The sequence below is a fragment of the Palaemon carinicauda genome, chromosome 28, assembly GCF_036898095.1.
Source record: "Palaemon carinicauda isolate YSFRI2023 chromosome 28, ASM3689809v2, whole genome shotgun sequence".
Lineage (NCBI taxonomy): Eukaryota > Metazoa > Arthropoda > Malacostraca > Decapoda > Palaemonidae > Palaemon > Palaemon carinicauda.
The window spans coordinates 96,077,114-96,095,338 of NC_090752.1; the positions used below are offsets into that span (position 1 = coordinate 96,077,114).

At 35.1% G+C, this 18,225-nt stretch overlaps 2 protein-coding genes across 3 annotated transcripts; both read left to right on the forward strand.

Moving 5' to 3' along the window:
* Positions 1 to 8,523: 8,523 nt before the first annotated feature.
* Positions 8,524 to 10,332, forward strand: LOC137621953 (zinc finger BED domain-containing protein 5-like). The gene has a single exon (XM_068352450.1). The coding sequence runs from the start codon at positions 8,524 to 8,526 to the stop codon at positions 10,330 to 10,332; it is 1,809 nt and encodes a 602-aa protein (XP_068208551.1).
* A 64-nt stretch (positions 10,333 to 10,396) lies between these two features.
* Positions 10,397 to 17,869, forward strand: LOC137621683 (uncharacterized). 2 transcript variants are annotated; one of them, XM_068352191.1, is made up of 3 exons: positions 10,397 to 10,885; positions 11,208 to 11,287; positions 11,434 to 17,869. In XM_068352191.1, exon 3 carries the CDS (start codon positions 11,869 to 11,871, stop codon positions 17,554 to 17,556), a length of 5,688 nt encoding a protein of 1,895 aa, XP_068208292.1. In that variant the 5' UTR covers positions 10,397 to 10,885; positions 11,208 to 11,287; positions 11,434 to 11,868; the 3' UTR covers positions 17,557 to 17,869. The 2 variants fall into 2 exon arrangements, with proteins under 2 accessions (XP_068208292.1, XP_068208293.1); XM_068352192.1 differs by lacking the exon at positions 11,208 to 11,287.
* Positions 17,870 to 18,225: the final 356 nt, after the last annotated feature.

Consider the following 18,225-nt stretch of genomic DNA (forward strand, 5'->3'; position numbering starts at 1 on the left):
CGCCTCCCCCCCCCCCACCCCAACCCCCGCTCCTCACTCCGGGAGGAGCTGCGCACTCGCCCTCTTTAGTCTATGATATATGATGGACACTCCGACCCGGAATAGGGCATAACATGTACTAGACAGATACATGTAAGCCTAACGCATAACCTATTTCCTCAATGGATACATTTTGCTTTAAATGAATATTTACATGAAGTTTCCAGCCATTGGGCTCCACTGTTCCTTCCACACAGTATCCATTTCTCTAAAATCCAGAATTATTATTATTATTACTTGCTAAGCTACAACCTTAGTTGGAAAAACAAGATTCTATAAGCCCAAGGGCTTCAACAGAGAAAATAACATAGTGAGGAAAGGAAATAAGGAAATAAATCAACTACAAAAGAAATAATTAACAATTAAAATTGGATCTTTTAAGTATAGTAACAGCATTGAAATAAATATTTCATATATAAGCTATAAAAATTTCAAAAAAAGAGGAAGAGAAATAAGATAGAATAGTGTGCCTGTGTGTAACCAAAAGTAAGAGAACCCTACCCCAAGACAGTGGAAGACCATGGTACAGAGGCCATGGCACTACCCAAGACTAGAGAATAACATCTCCCAGACAAATGCTCACTGGAAGTTTAATAGCACGACCCGTCCTGTTGCCTTCCGCCTGAGCCCCTTAAATTGTTGACATTTGAGAAGCCTCTCTTCTTTCCGCTGTCGCCTTTCCTTCCACTAAATTTCACTGTCTGGAAAGCAAACAGTTTCCTTTGTGCAATAAAAGCGAGCAAGGATCCCTGAAACGTTGCTGAGTATTGATGTGAGGGAGTATGACCTGACGTTGCCGTTTATGAAAACTACATTTCAAGCATATACCCTTTATTCGTGTTTGTTCTTCCTACACATCTGGGTCGTATGAAATTCGGGTGACTGGTAATGCATGGTTTTCTCCTTGTGATGTATCCTGTCATTTGTTGTCTTGTGTGCTTTTTTTTCCCCTTGCTTCCATCTTTCGTAGAATATGAGAAATTTTACGTATAACATTTTTTTTCTAATCTGTCTATGTTAAAACTGGTTTTAAGAATTTTGTTACAATGATTGAAAGTTTTGCATAAATCATAGAGCTGAAAATTGTCAGGTGGGGGTAATTATTCAAGTCTCAAAATCTTTTAATATTTTCGGGGATCAATCTATTCTGAAGAAGTGTTTTAATTCTTCCATTCTACCTTGTTTCGAGAATTGTTCTCCTGTCTGGTCTTCATTGCTGAATCTCATCTTAATTTATTGGATATTAATCTCTGATATCATCGATGTTTAATTCTATCTATATCATAAGAAAGAAAAAACATTAGCCAGACACGACAATTGCTTGAAATAATTAAACAAAGTAATTTGTTTTAATCATCTTCAGTGGACTGTTCTTTAGTGAAAATACAACCAAGGCCACATAAAGATAAAAAACTTGGGAAGAAAAAGGAAAACGACCCCAAAGTTAGAGTTTCCTGAAGTTATAATGGGAAGAGACACTTTCCAAACCAGAACATCTCCTCACATCACCATCATCTTCATATGCCATCAACTCCTCGTAAAAAGGTAAACAGAAGTTAAATTCCAATAAATATTATTCAATTATTGTTTCTAATAATTCATTATTATTAATAGCTCCATAATGGACACTATGCTTTAAAAAAGAGGGTTAGGTTTTGGGACAACAGAACAAATTTAACCAATATCCATTGTTTTGACATACAACCACCCTTCTCCGGAACATATTATGTGGTACCAGTATTACAATGTGTGTATGTATGTATACATGCATATATATATGTATATATAATATATATATATATATATATATATATATATATATATATATATATATATATATATATATATATATATATATATATACAGTATATATATGTGTGTATGTATATATATCATTTACATATATATACATACATATATATATATATATATATATATATATATATATATATATATATATATATATATATATATATATATAGGCAAGGGCCTCAAACATGTCAACTTATGCCTTGGGTTTGGCCAAATTTCATAACCACGTTGGACATTGGAGATAGTGGGAGATTTTCGTCTGATAACTCGCAGCAAACCAACCTAGTATGGGTAGCCCTGATTAGTATAGCTTTGCTGATCATGGAGATACGCAAACCCTTTCAGTGCGTTATGGTATCCAAGCTTGGAAAGGATAGAAATATTATAAATATATATACATATATATATATATATATATATATATATATATATATATATATATATATATATGAATATATATATATATATATATATATATATATATATATATATATATATATATATATATATATATATATATATATATATATATATATATGAATATATATATATATATATATATATATATATATATATATATATATATATATATTCAGTATATAAAATGATTAATGCTTTATCAAACAACAGACATGATATGAGCAAAACAAACATTCAAGTCAGAAGAAAGATCCTTTGACAAGAATTTTGTTACGAGAAATGATTTTACACTGTATCTAAATGTTTCTATCTGTGAAATAACAAAACATGTTCAGAAAGAGAGTTCATTTCGACAGTATATTATTCAAGTGTTCATATCACTTCTAAACCTTAGAAGAAATAACTTTTTAGAAATCAGATTTATACACAATTTTATTCTTCCAGCCCTAAAACAAATTTCTTAATTCTGACAAAATATTCATCGCATTTCAATTCACTATGGGCAGGAAAAAATGCAGAAAACGAGGATTTTTTACTGAAATGTATTCATCAGAGTTTTTCATGAAGTTATCACTGAGCTCACCAAGATGGAATCCTTTCTCTAAATCTACAGTGAGTCTGTTTCCATAATAAGGATGGCCCCAGAGAAATACTGATCAGGAGTAACAGCAGCATCAGCCGCTTCACACACTTACACAAATGAATCATCACCAACACAACAAAGATCATTTAAACACAGATTCATTCACCTTTCTCTCTACCTCACTCTCTTTATTATTATCATTACTTGCTAAGCTACAACCCTATTTGGAAAAGCAGGATGTTACAAGCACAAGGGCTCCAACAGTGAATATAGCCCAGTAAGGAAATAAGGAAACATAGAAAAGTGTGCCAAAATGTACCCTCAAGGAAGAAAACTCGAACCCAAGGCAGTGGAGGACGATGGTACAGAGGATATGGCACTATCTAAAAGTAGAGACCAACGGTTTGATTATGAAGTGTCCTTTCCTATTCTCTCCACATGACCAAACTTCCTCAAAGCGCACTGTCCTACTTCCTCACGTGTGCTACAAATTTCACTACAGTTTTATTGTATCTCCACATTTCTCACTCTTTCAATTCATTTCCCCCAACAGGAAATTCATCTCAATAGGTGCTACCTCTTTCCTATTAGCCATGTTCAACAACATTTCTTCATTTCCATAACGGAGCTTTAACATAACAGTCCTTTAAAACACAGTAACTTTTGCTTCCAATGTTAATCTTCGCAGCCTTTTGCAATGCTTCAGATATCTTTTATACGTCGGCTGTGCCTTCAGTAATCTCATCTCTCATCCTACTATCATTCATTACATCAGCAACCAAACACATTTACGAATCAACCACAACCATATCATCGCAGCCATGCGTTCCATATCAATTACTGGAAGCTAATGGGCAGCCAAGCACATTTCATAATACTCTCTACCGAGGAGTGTTGTGATATATTTTTTCCAGAGAAAATAGCTCTCTATTTTTTATTAATATAGTTGAGCTCTCCATTTACAAAACCGGCAAAAAATACAACATTGTTAGGGTTCAGTTCTCATTTAACCTGGAAGAGGAGAGACAGATATTTATGGTGGAGGATAATGGACTGTTAGCGTAAAATTGCTGTCACAGCGAGTTCCACATACATGCGTTATGAAAGGGGCTGAAATGATGAACGGAATTTTTATAATTAAACAATTCGTTCCATTTATATGAACAATGCCACAACACACGAGTGGTGTTTGAATTCATATTCATTTTTATTTTTTTCAAAGTGGATATGTTGAAAACACTCTAGCTCGATGTGACATCCATCAGTTACCTACTGTTTTTTTTTTAGTTTTTATTTTAGTAGAATAATTCGACTAACATCCAAGTTTCTCCTGGCTGTTTTTTTTTTTTTTTTTTTTTTTTCAAAGAAGAAGAAAACAATAATTAGGATTATTTAAAACTTGAATATATATTTAAAGGTTTAAAGACCGCTCATAAATGGCAGAATCAAGGAACTATGGCAATGACCTAGCCAGCAGGACAATGCCCGAGATTGACTATATATACATATGATCAGCGCCTAAGCCCCACCTACACCCTAGCTAAGACCAGGGAGGGCCAGGTAAGGGCTTTTTTTTATGAATCAGCAGTAGACCTATGGGCTACCCAAAAGCTTGCATCCTTAGCTCACAAGGATGGTGAGGTTAGAAACACTACAAGAAACTACAAAGCTTGATTGTGACGCGAATCCCCGTCCGGCCGATCATCAGGCAGGAAATGTGATTTTCCAATTAACGATGGAAGATGATCTATTCTAGAAACTAAGAGATATACAGCTTTGATATTATACGTTAAGACTGAAAAAAATCCTCAAATTATCTCTAGTTGATATGAACTCAATAAGGATGCAAAATACCATAAACAGATTGATAAGTCGAAAATTTATGTTTGTAAACAGTTTCGAGATTTCGTTTTCTATGAACTATTCTAATGCTAATTGTAGTACATATATAATTTTACATCCAAACTTGGTATAGAATGACATGAAAGTTATGAAGCCAATCTTTATTTTTTATGATTAAACTAAATGTTTTAGGAGAATAAAAAAGTTAGCGATAAAAACTCTTTAGGATACTAATTTGAAAATTAATAACACACCTTATCATCAGTACGTTTACATATCACTGATTCAAACTGGCCTCAACATTGGAAGTATTCTTTTAAAAGTAAATCTCAAAGTTAGATTTCTTCCTTTCACCTCAACATTACAAATAAGAAACAAAGATTTGAAACCCAAATGTCTTGTTTCGTATTCATCTCATGTAATGAATAGTTCACTCAACGTTTTATATTTTGAGGCACAAAACCTAGTCTGATCTTTATCAGACGCTTTCAAGAATATACTTTTAGAATAATTGTTCGTCTCGTCACATTTTTCACACAAGTACTTTTAAAAGCGCCTCCTTCTCACATTAAATCATACAATTATACCAATTGTATACAGAATATTATTCAAAAGAAATTTCTTATACCACTTTACAGTATTTTAACTTCTCCCGTATACTTACTTTGAAAACGGTCCATTTCCACAAAATTTTATCGAAGGTTGGTATTAGTAAATTAATCTTGAAATATTTTACAAGTGATTAAAACCCATTGCAGTTTCATCCCTGTGTATCTCCTCTTTGAAGATTTGCTATACCAGTTCTCACAGTGTAATATGACGTGGAAAAGTACTGAATAAATTTTTGAGCTTGGGTCATAGGGACTATCGTTGGGTCCCGGGAGGTCAATCAGCACCGAGGTCTAGCTGAGGGAAAACCCTACAGTTGCAATAAGAAATAAAAGCATTTTTTTTTTGTTTATCTCAAAGCTACCTACGATGGCACTGAATTACCTAAGAAACCCCGCACTGGGTAATGTGGCCCAAATCCTATGTGCATATCCTTAAAACTTGCATACTTTACTGCAATGGTCATGAACTTACTCTTTCTTTTAACATTAAAATTCTTAAAGGAATGACAAATGTAGACTACAACAACCTCTTCACGCAAAGCACAAATCAGTCCAGAGGTAACAGATAAAAACTGTAATTCATAACAAAAATCAGACGGATAGAAAACGGAATTGAAAAGATAACATAATACAGTCGGATACGCACTAAATTTAAAAGACAACACAAATTAGTCCAGAGGTAACAGAAATTACAAGAGAATAATGAACAATAAAAATAACATAATTCAAGATTAGTACAAACATTAAATTAGATATTTCATAAATAGACTTCGGTCGGGCTGATCAACATAAAAAAACCTTCGCTGCAAGAAGAATATTCGAAATCGCGGGTTTCCCAACACTAATAAGGCAAAGCTTCAAGCTCATGTTATACCCTTTATCAAACCGCTAAATAACGTTGGACATAGTACTCTAATGCTTTCCATCTTTCCAGACACGCAAAGCTATTCCTTTACCTCGTGGCGTGAGGAAGTGGAATCGTGTTTTGAATGGACAGGGAAAATGCATTGGACTATCCGTTTAAAGTCGGAAATTTATGAACACGCACTCACACACATATAGTAAATGATGTACAAACAAATACACAAACACACGCATGTATGTACAGTATATCAGTTCATACAGTATATATATATAGATATATATATATATATATATATATATATATATATATATATATATATATATATATATATATATATATATATACATATATATATATATATATATATATATATATATATATATATATATATATATATATATATATATATCACAAATTATTAGTAATTTGTATTTTTCCTAACATACTTACCGGGAAACACTTTCTTAGGAGTTACCTGGAACCTCCTCTCAAACGACCAGAGTTTTGAGTAGTTTACCCTACTCCCATTTTCTATAGTGGTAGGCCTAGCGGAGGAATACGTGCCCTGAGGGCAATACCAAGGTAGGCCACATGTTTCCCAGGTCGTAGCCCTTTCAGTAAGTTTTATGTAAGTAACAATACTAAAGATCAGAGGGGCATCTGGGGGAAGGTTGGGGGGGGGGGGGGCATAACTCGAAAGTGTTTCTCGTAAGTATGTTAGGAAAAATACAAATAACTAATAATTTGTGATTTGTTCCAACACAGAGACTTACCTCGAAACACTTAGGAGACTTACACTTTAGGAGGTGGGAGTGCCTCCTAGACAAATACCCCAATGTAAAGTAGGATAAACTACACAAAGATCTCATTAACTGTGTATATAACACTTACCCTACAAAATTCCTAATGTGCTTGATGATTTTGGAAGATACTTGAAGTGCCTGACTACTATTTAAAACCTCCACGGACGATGGACAGTACGAGAAAAAGATAAGGGGAAAACAAAAGATAAGAACACTTGTGTCTAGAGAATTTGTAATTCACGATTGAACCTGGGGCGTGAGCCATTAAATCGGTTGGAGCGCTGAGATGACTGGCCCGATCAAAAATCCATCCAATGACTTTCTCGTACAATCCTTGAGGTAGTGAGCGGTGAATGTCGACTGATTAGACCAAGTTCCCGCTCGAAGAACCTGAGCCACCGACATGTTCTTTTCAAAGGCTAGAGAGGTGCTTAGGCCTCTAACATCATGAGCTCTGGGCTTTCCTGGAACTGAAAGTCCAACACTCGAATAAGCTTGAATTATAACCTGTCTGAGCCAAAAAGAAATCGTATTCTTTGAAATTTTCTTTTTAGTCTTGCCCGTGGATACGAAAAGATTCTTAATTGCAGGACGGAGACTCGCCGTCCTCCTAAGATATTTTCTAATCACCCTGACAGGGCACAATTTCAAGTCTTCTTGATTACCTGAGTTTGGAATTGCTGGGACAGAAAAACCCTCAAACCTATGATCCCAAACGGAAGGATTCTGGGTCTTGCCGACGAACGATGGAACAAACTTAAAGGAGATCTCTTTCCATCCTCTAGAACAGTCATTCCCAACCGGTGTGCCGCAGCACCAAGGGGTGCCGTGAGATCTTTCGAGGGTGCCGCCAAAATTCAGAGGAAAAAATTGCATTAACTTCACTCTCTCTGCTTCTGCTGCTGCTGCACAATTTAGCGATCAAATTTTCAACTTAGCTACTTTTCATTGAATTTGTATAAAAATTTGTACTTATGGAAAATTACAATCCAGGAGAACAATATTAATTATATGATTTTGCTGTGTAATAATTGTACGGACACTGGAGAGAACAGCTTGGCGGGAGAGTGGGAGGGAGGGAGGGGAGTGAGGGTTGTATACTGACGCGTATGACACACGTACAGGGCAGGGCGCACAGCGAGTCGCCACTGGCCAGAGCCCAGAATGTCTCAGTACTGATTGTTGATGCAAAGGAAGCAGAAGGTATGACATATCCTCCTCCCTCAGCTAGTTAGCAATACATACCTGGTATGTATTGGTACGTATGTATCGTGAGTCGTTTGTTCATCTTTTTCTTTTTTTAGTAATTAATTACGAAGTATTAGTAATGAGTTTCTCTATGTTTTATAACACCAAAGGCAAAATTTAATAATTTTCTCCTGTAATACCAAATGTAAACACGTCGTAAATTTGTGATCATTTGCAATTCTTGAGATAAGCTAAAACCGTGTTTGTCGCTTTCTACCTAAGTATCAAAAACTAATTTAAGCCTCTATTTTTTTCATTTTTTTCAGAATACGTCTTATCTGACAACGTCGAGAAAGAAGGATGGATAAGTTCGTTGTGAGGAAGCGAAAAGTACAGGAAGATGAATCTCAAGACCAAATGGTGGCTTCCAGTATTGGTACTGCTTCAGAGTCAAATATTGAAGATGTTCCTGGACCATCTAAAACAAAATGCAAAAAGGGGAAGCACGCATCTCTCTCGAAGAAAAGAACATATGTTGATGCCTATTTAGCATATGGTTTTACTTCAAACAATGATGAAGATAATCCACGCCCTGTGTGTTTAGTTTGTGGAGATACACTCAGCAATGAGGCCATGGTACCTAGTAAGCTCAAGCGGCACCCTAATACCAGACATCCTTTTGTGTCGCAGAAGGACATGGCATATTTTTCTCGTTTGTTAAAAGGGCAAAGTAAGGCCGCTACTAAAATGGTCAAGAGGGTATCAGTAACCGACACTGCTCTTGAAGCTTCTTTCAGAGTAGCAGAGCTGATAGCAAAGAAGATGAAGCCTCATACAACTGGTGAAGAAATCATTGGCCCTGCATGCAACATAATTGTAGAAACAATGCTTGGCAAAGAAGCTCAGGAACAGATTTCGAAAGTACCTCTTTCCAATAACACCATCAGCCGCAGGATATCTGAAAGGTCAAAAGATATTATTGTGGAACAGTTTATGTTTTGCAAAGAATTACAGACCAGAACCACTGGAGAGGATATCTTCGTGTCTGTAAATTCGTACCTCACTCAACATGGTCTTTCATGGAATTATTGTTGCGGCATATGTACTGATGGTGCACCGTCGATGATAGGGAAGTACAAAGGCTTCATCACCAGAGCATTGAAAGAAAATCCATCTATAATTACAACTCACTGCTTCCTACACAGAGAGGCGTTAGTAGCCAAGACAAGTGGAGAAGAGTTGACTGAGGTTTTAAACCAGTCTGTCCAGATGGTTAATTTCATCAAATCCAGGCCACTGAAAAAAAGGGTTTTTCAAAAGATGTGTCAAGAAATGGGTGCGGTTCATATTTCACTGATTTTGCATACTGACATAAGGTGGTTATCAAGGGGTCGTGTACTGAACCGCGTTCTTGAACTCAAAGAAGAATTAAAAACCTTTTTCCAAGAGGAGGGACATGATATATTCAAAAAGCTGCTTGAAAATTCTACTTGGTGTTTGAAGCTGTCATATTTGGCAGATATTTTCATGAAGCTGAATGAACTAAATCTCTCAATGCAGGGGAGACTTGAGGGAATTGTAACATCAGTTAACAAGATGAAAGGTTTCCAGAGAAAGTTAAAATCATGGAAGTCGGCTATTCAGAAAGACGATGTGTCAAACCTCCCTTCTCTTCAACAACCAGGATATAAAGGTCTGGGAACTGAAAAAAATCTTATTCTTAATCACTTGGAACAACTAAGAGAAGCAGTTGATAAGTATTTTCCATCGCTTTCTACAGAGAAACTCGATTGGATTGTATCACCCTTAGAACTGGCTGACATGGCTGAAGAACTGGACTTCACGGCAATAGAACATGATGAATTTCTTGATATGTCTGCTGATTCAACACTGAAAGTCAAATTTGAGAAGAGTGACGTGACACTGGCAGCTTTTTGGCATGGAACATTGGGGGAATATCCTAATTTGGCTAAGAAAGCTATTTCTCTACTTTTGCCTTTCTCCACATCGTATCTGTGTGAGCAGGCATTTTCTGCCATGGCAACAATAAAATCGAAACAAAGAAATAGGCTTCTTTCACTTGAGGATGATATGCGGGTGGCATTATCAACAATAAGACCTGATATCAAGAGTTTGTGTTCCAAGCATCAGTTGCAAGTTTCACACTAACTATGGTTCACTTTTGCCTATTTGTGTGTATGTCTTGTATCTGTTGAAGAATTATTTTATATACTAATTCTGTAGAAAATTTATAAAATTGTGTATATGTATATTTATTTATGTTCATATTTGTTTCATCCTTGAAACCCCCCTTTTGCCATACAAAGCAAAATCAAAAAGAAATACTGGGAGTTTCAAGGATAATATGCTCAGTCCATAGATGGCTCTGCTGGCTGTATTTTAATATTTGCAGTTCCTGATTCCATCATCCTTGGGAAAAAATTTTCACCTACTGGTAATGAGGGAAGTGTGAGGAGGCAGATGGGATATATTGGCCACATTGGACATATTGGATATTGGATAATATTTTCTTCGAGTGTAGAAGTGCTATGAAGATGGAGTAGCACTTCAATTTAAAGCCACCTCTCCTGCAATTGCTTACCACGAGTGCTACCATGAAGAGTGCAATATCAAGATGTATGAATACATAGTTCTCAACAATGGGATCTTCTGCTGCTCTTCAATTTGCATTGGGATTTTAAGGATAAGGCCTACCAACCCCGTAAGTTTCCTATGATTTTGTGGCATATGGTTCAACTTTGGTTAGGGGGTTATAATATTTGAAATGAATATTAATTATTCAAGTCTTCAACCCTAATTATAAATTTTCTATGGATTTTAAGCTCATTATAAAATTACTAGTGTTATTTCTAGCTTAATTCCAAATCATTGTTTTGTGCATAGAATAGCCTAGTGGGTGTTCAGATTTGCTTAAATCGATATACCGTGTCAGATTCTATTTTCCTGAGTTTGTGTTTTAATATGTAATTTAATATTACTTAACTTAGGATTTTAGTGAGCCTAATTTTTTCATTTGTTACTAGGTTAGGTTACTTGTGCTTGCTGGAAGGTAGCCTAGTATCATCGGCTTCAGTTATCTTCCTGGTCTTGGCAAATTTATTAGGTACCTAGTTCAATTGTATGTAATGTTATATTGGTATATTTGTACTTGATGTTGATATATTCGTATATTATTCATTATTGTTTATAAAGGGAATTTAGATAAATTTTACATTAGGTTTTTGATGGAAATTTTTTCGTGATTTGCAGAATCCATAGTTTTCAAAAACAGGCAAGAGTTGAGTGGGTTCTACCACAGGCAGTCACTAGTGATTGAGGATTCCACTTCAGCCATCAGAGTTCCATTGCTTTGCCATATTTAATATTTATTCAATATAAATAAAGAATCTAATATTTTTAATTTTAAAGTTTCTTTATCCAATATTGACATTAAAGTTATTGTTACTCTGCTCTCGCTGCTCTTGTTATAAATTTACGTTCTGTTTAAGTTTTTGAAATGGCGCCCAACGTGGGGCTCTGAAGGCTGTCTCAATACTGGTGGCACTTGGGTAGCATTGTAGGAGTGGTGGTTTTTATTTGGATTATTGTTGTTATTATTGATCAGTATACCGAATACTATAATTATCTTAAATTTTTTCTTTTGTTAGGCTGCATTGACGTTTAGAATTAAATTTTTCTATAATCATGACAGACATTAGGCTTCTTGTTATGAGTCGGAAGTACATCCGCTCTCAAGTCACTAGACAATTTAATGAAAGGCATAAATTTTCGCAGTATAATAGCTCACAAAAGTTAAATCTTGTTGAAAAACTTAAGAATTTTAAGGAAGAACTTAAAGGGTTTGATAGTAAAGTCATATCTTTGAAGTGGTCAGAGAGCGAAGATGAAAATGAAATGGAAATTGAATTTAGCTCTTGTCAGGAATATAAAGAAAAAATTTCTGAAATGTTGCTGCTCTTAGAGGTTAATGTTAATGGAAGCACAAGTGAAAATCTGAATGAAACTCCTCTTAGTCGTCTTAAAAGTCCAGTAGCACCTTTGCCTAAATTTAAGAGTTCTGATGATGAAAGTTTGGAATTATTCTTACAGCAGTTTGAGGAAACTACTAGAAAGTTTTCTTACACAGATTATGATAGGTTGTTGTTACTTAAACAGCAGGTTTCTGGCAAGGCTTTACTTTTGATAGACTCTTTAGAAGCAGACAAACAAGGTTATTCCCATGCAAAGGAACTCTTAAAAACAGCTTTTGCCTCGGTTCCAACTCAAAAGTTTAATGTGATGAAACAACTTCAAGAGCTGAAGTTAGGTTATGATTCAGAACCCTTTCAGTATATTAGTAATATTAGAAAATTACAAGAAGCTGTTAAGACTTTGAAAATGGATATAGATGATGTTTTGCAGTACTTTTTCCTAAGAGGAATGAATGAAACTTTCAGAAATCAGTTGATACAAATTACTAACAATTCAAAGCCCACTACAAGTGAAATTGTTGATAACTTTTTTGAAGCCAATGAACGGTATCAGAATGCAAATAAACTTGGTAAATTAAGTAAAAGTAAACTGCCTTCTGCTGAAAGGCATCAAGATAAACTAGGATTGAGTAAAAGTTCAAACTTAGCAGCAGAGGTTAATTTTAAAAGCTCCAATCCTTTTAATTCTTGCACACTTTGTAGTGATAAGGTTAATGGTGATCATCCAATCCATAAGTGCCCTAATTTCGCTACTGCTAAGGAAAAGATAGCTAGGTTGAGCATTTTGAATGGTTGCACTAAATGTGCAAGAATCGAGCATTTGGATAGCTCGTGTCATTTTAGATTTTCCAGAAAGTGTAAATATTGTCAGGGATGGCATTTCTCCTTTCTTTGCCTGTCAGATAATCATGAAAGTTCCGAGGTCAGAGATTTGGTGCGTAATCCTAAAAAAGCAGTTCCTAACCCTAAGCAAAACGAGAAAAGTAAATCAAAAGATGTTCAAAATAGTACACAGAATGGGGTAGTTTGTCCAGGTAGTTCCTTTCAGAGTAAGGGGGGCATAAATTCAATTTTACCCACATTTTCTTGTACTTTGGGCCCTAGTAAAATAAGAGGATTGAAGGATTCAGGTAGCCAAGCTAATTTCATTTCTGAGTGTGCTTTAGAAGGTCAGTGTTTCAAAGTTGTGAAAGATAATTTTGATCTTGTTGTCAATGGGTTTAATGGAGCAAAATGCTATCGAACCAAGATAGTTCAAATTTCTGTTAAGATTGGGGAGACAGCGCATAATATAGAAGCTATTTGTGTCCCAGGTATTGATATAAATTTGAATTTACCCGGCCTTGGTAAAGTTGTTAGAAGTTTTAGAAATTATGGTTATAAGCTTTTAGATGAGTTTCTTGATGAGGCTAGAGAAGACATATCAAACATTCAGTTTGTCCTGGGGGCAAATTCAGCTCATTGTCTCATGGAAAAGATGGTTAGTTTTGGTCATAGTGGTCAGTGTGTGTACTATGAAACAAGATTTGGCATTATGTTAATAGGAAACATAGAGAAATTAATTGCAAATTTGACATTTCTCCCTAGCCTGCATGATGATACTCATTTACTTTTTGGCTTGGAAGAGAATTTAGATGAGCAAGGTAAATCACTGGATAATATTAAATTTCCTATGACTTCATGTTTCAAGTCTAGTGTTAGATGTATTGGAAGTGCAGAGGATCCTACAATCTGTATTTTAGATCATGATGGCAGGATCAGCGAGCATAAATTGCAAAAAGCTACTGATCATATTTTAGAGCGAGAATGCTCATATTATTTGCACAAAGATAGAACTGACTTAGATGGGGAGAGCACTGAACATAATAAGAAATTAGTTAGGTATTTACTTAATAATACACAAAGAGATGAAGAAGGCAGGTTGGTAATGCCACTTTTATGGAATGGTCGTGTTTCTCATTTGCTGGGAAAGAACACAAATTTAGCAAAGCAAATTTTGAAATCTAACCTAAAGAAATTATCGAAGAATAATGAATTTTTGAGATTACTGGATGATAACATAAAGACTCAGGTAGCTCAAAACTTAATTGAAAGGATTGATAATTTGGATAAGTTTTGTGAAGAACACCCAGAGTACAGTGTTTTGCCGCACATGGGAATATTTAAGTTAGACCACAGTACTACTAAATGCCGAATGGTTTTTCTCTCTAATTTGTGTGAAAAACAAAGTAATGGCTCCCCCTCTATTAGCCACAATCAGGCAATGTGGGCTGGCCCTTGTATTAATCAGAACTTGTCTACTGCCTTGCTACTTTTAAGGTTTGATTCTCATTTATTGTGCTTTGATTTAAAGAAAGCTTTCCAGCAGATAGCATTAAATGAAACTGATCAAAGTAAATTATTATTCTTTTGGTTTAAAAATGTAAGTAAAGGAGATTTTACCATTATAGCATACAAGAATCTTCGTCTAAGTTTTGGGCTAAGGTGTAGCCCAACAATATTGATGATTGGTTTGTACAAAATATTGATGCTAGACACTGAAGGTGATTTGGACAACTTAAAGGAATTGAAGAAACTTATTTACTCTTTGATATACATGGATAATGGTGCGTTCACTGCAAATGATTCTGAAAGCTTACACTGGGGTTTTGATAACTTGAATAACATTTTTAATCCATATAAATTTGAATTACAACAATTCGTTACCAATGATGTTATGCTCCAAGAAAAAATAGATAAGAATTTGGATGAAGTCACTCCTGATGTAGTAAAAATATTTGGTTTAAAGTGGAACCGAATAACAGATTGTATTTCCTCTCCTAAACTTGAGCTAGACTCTAAAGCAAACACTAAGAGACTGATATTGAAAAGCATTGCTTCAAATTTTGATCCATATAATTTCAATGGACCTATTTTAAACAGAGCTCGTTTATTTATGCATGAACTTCAATTAAACACTTCTCTAGGATGGGATACAGAATTGTCCATTGAGCAACAACGAGAATGGCGTAACATAGTCAAACAAGTTAACATGACTCCTCCAATTGAGGTACCTAGAGTTGTCGGGGAGAGAAATGGGTCATATCGTTTAATTGCATTTACTGACAGCAGTAAAATAATCTATGGGACAACAATTTTTATTCAGTGCATAGAAACTAAGCAAGTCAGTTTTGTTCTAGCAAAGAATCGCTTGGTTAACAAGCAGTTAGAAAGCAAAAGTATTCCATCTCTAGAATTCCAAGGGATAGTTTTGGGAACAGAAACATTATTGGATTTGAGTAAGGATTTGGCAGGCCCTCAGTGCCCTAAACCTATTAGAATTGTAGAATCAGTACTGTATACAGATAGCATTGTTTCACTGAGCTGGATTAATTCTTATGTGAACAAATTAGATAAAATGAATAAAAGGAGTGTCTTTATCATGAATCGTTTGGATCACATTCAAAGGACCTGTGAAAATAACCCAGTTAGATTTTGTTTTGTCAGTGGTATCTTGAACCCTGCAGATTGTATAACTAGGCCTATGTCGTACAAACAGCTTTTGAAAACTAATTATTTCACTGGCCCAGAATTTTTAAGATGTGAAAGGGATGAACTGTGCAGTAATGCTGACACATTTGATATAGTTGTACCCAATCCAAATTTTAATCCATTGAATGAAAATTCCTTCTCAATTTCTGCATCTAAATTAAGTGAATCACAAGTCTTAGCAGAATCAAACCCTGAACATTTAGTCGTCCTGGACAAGTGTTCCAGTTTCTCTAAGCTTGTTAGAATTCACGAGTACGTTCTTAAATTCATTGCTTTGCTCAAAAGAAGAGCAAACTCAGTTTCTTTTAACTTTGGTGATGCATCCTCCTTTCATTTGGAAGCTACTAGACATATCATAAGGAATGATCAGAGAATCTGGTATGGTGAAGTTTTCCAGTATTTAGAAAACAGAAATAAGAGAGTAAAGGATATTCCTAATATTATTGCTCAACTTAATGTATACATGGATGATCATGGACTCTTAAGAATTAGAAGTAAGATGCCTAAATGGAGAAAAGATACTTTTGTCAACTTTCCTATTTTGCTTCACAAACACAGTAAGTTAACTCGATTAGTAATAAAAGATTTTCATGAGAAATTCTCTCATGCTGGTGTTTATTCCCTTTTGTCAGAGATAAGAAAAAAGTTTTGGATTCCACATTACTTTTCAGTAGTAAAAAAGGTCATCAAAGAATGTGTCATTTGTAAGAGATTCAAAGAGAGAACGGTTAAGGTCAATCAAAGTGCCTATCGCGATTTTAGGATTGACCCTCCCTCTATACCATTCAGGTATATTTTTATTGATCATTTTGGACCGTATAACGTTAAGCTTAATGGTAAAAAGAGCAAAGTTTGGGTTCTATGTTTAACTTGTCTCTGGTCGAGGGCAATTAATTTAAAAATTTGTTTAGATCTCACTACAAAAGAATTTTTAAGAGCTTTTCAAATGCTTTCATATCAGTATGGAATCCCTCAACTAGTCTTGTCAGATCTTGGATCTCAGTTGGTAGCTGGAGCTAATGTGGTCACTAATTTCCTGGGTGATCCTGAGAGTCAGGCATATTTTGAAGAAAATGGTGTAAAGTCAATCAAGTTTCAGCAGTATCCAAAGGGATGTAACAAATTAGGAGGACTTGTTGAGACTTGTGCTAAGATGAGTAAGCGTTTAATCTATGGAGCATTAAGAAATAATGTGTTAGACTTCCGTGATTTTGAGTTTTTTGTAGAGCAAACCGTTCACTTAGTTAACAGGCGCCCTATTGCCTTCAAAGAAGGGTTGAGAGACAGTATCACAGATGAAGTGCCTGATGCAATTACACCAGAAATATTAATTCATGGACATGAATTGCTGTCTATTAACATTATTCCTGACTTGCAGGGCAATCCAGATGAAGATCTGAACTGGACGGCAGATGATCATGTTAGCAAAGTTTTAGACAAGTATCAAAAACTTAGAAATGTGAGGTCTCGACTTATTAACATTTATAATTCAGAATTTATAGCACACTTAGTGTCACAAGCTACAGACGAAAGGAGTAGATATAAACCAGTGACACATAAAAGAATTCAAATAGGTGATATTGTTCTGTTAAAAGAACCGCACATGAAACCTTCAAATTACCCAATGGGTATTGTTAAAAAAGTAAAATTAAATGACTTGGATGAAGTAACTGACATAGCTGTGTTTAAGGGAGCTTCTCGTGAAACTGTAAGACGGCATGTTACTTCAGTAATACCTCTCTTAAGCCCTGTGACTAATGACAGTGAAGAAAAGGCAGATATTAAAGAGGACAGTAGTACACACCAAAGAAAAGAGAGAGAGGCTGCTGTCATTAGTGAGGCAAGAACAAGAGATATGTTGAGAAATTAGTATGTAGTATATATTTGGGTGTTGGTAATTTTTATTTTTTCTCCTTAGAATGTTACTTAATTTTGTAACATTACCTTTACCATTCGAATTTTGACTAAATTCGAATCCCCCCTTTGGAGTGTTGAAGAATTATTTTATATACTAATTCTGTAGAAAATTTATAAAATTGTGTATATGTATATTTATTTATGTTCATATTTGTTTCATCCTTGAAACCCCCCTTTTGCCATACAAAGCAAAATCAAAAAGAAATACTGGGAGTTTCAAGGATAATATGCTCAGTCCATAGATGGCTCTGCTGGCTGTATTTTAATATTTGCATTTCCTGATTCCATCATCCTTGGGAAAAAATTTTCACCTACTGGTAATGAGGGAAGTGTGAGGAGGCAGATGGGATATATTGGCCACATTGGACATATTGGATATTGGATAATATTTTCTTCGAGTGTAGAAGTGCTATGAAGATGGAGTAGCACTTCAATTTAAAGCCACCTCTCCTGCAATTGCTTACCACGAGTGCTACCATGAAGAGTGCAATATCAAGATTTATGAATACATAGTTCTCAACAATGGGATCTTCTGCTGCTCTTCAATTTGCATTGGGATTTTAAGGATAAGGCCTACCAACCCCGTAAGTTTCCTATGATTTTGTGGCATATGGTTCAACTT

Bases quoted from the DNA above. Each gene is read 5' to 3' on its own strand.
- LOC137621953 (XM_068352450.1), top strand. From the start codon at position 8,524: ATGGATAAGTTCGTTGTGAGGAAGCGAAAAGTACAGGAAGATGAATCT.
- LOC137621683 (XM_068352191.1), top strand. From the start codon at position 11,869: ATGACAGACATTAGGCTTCTTGTTATGAGTCGGAAGTACATCCGCTCT.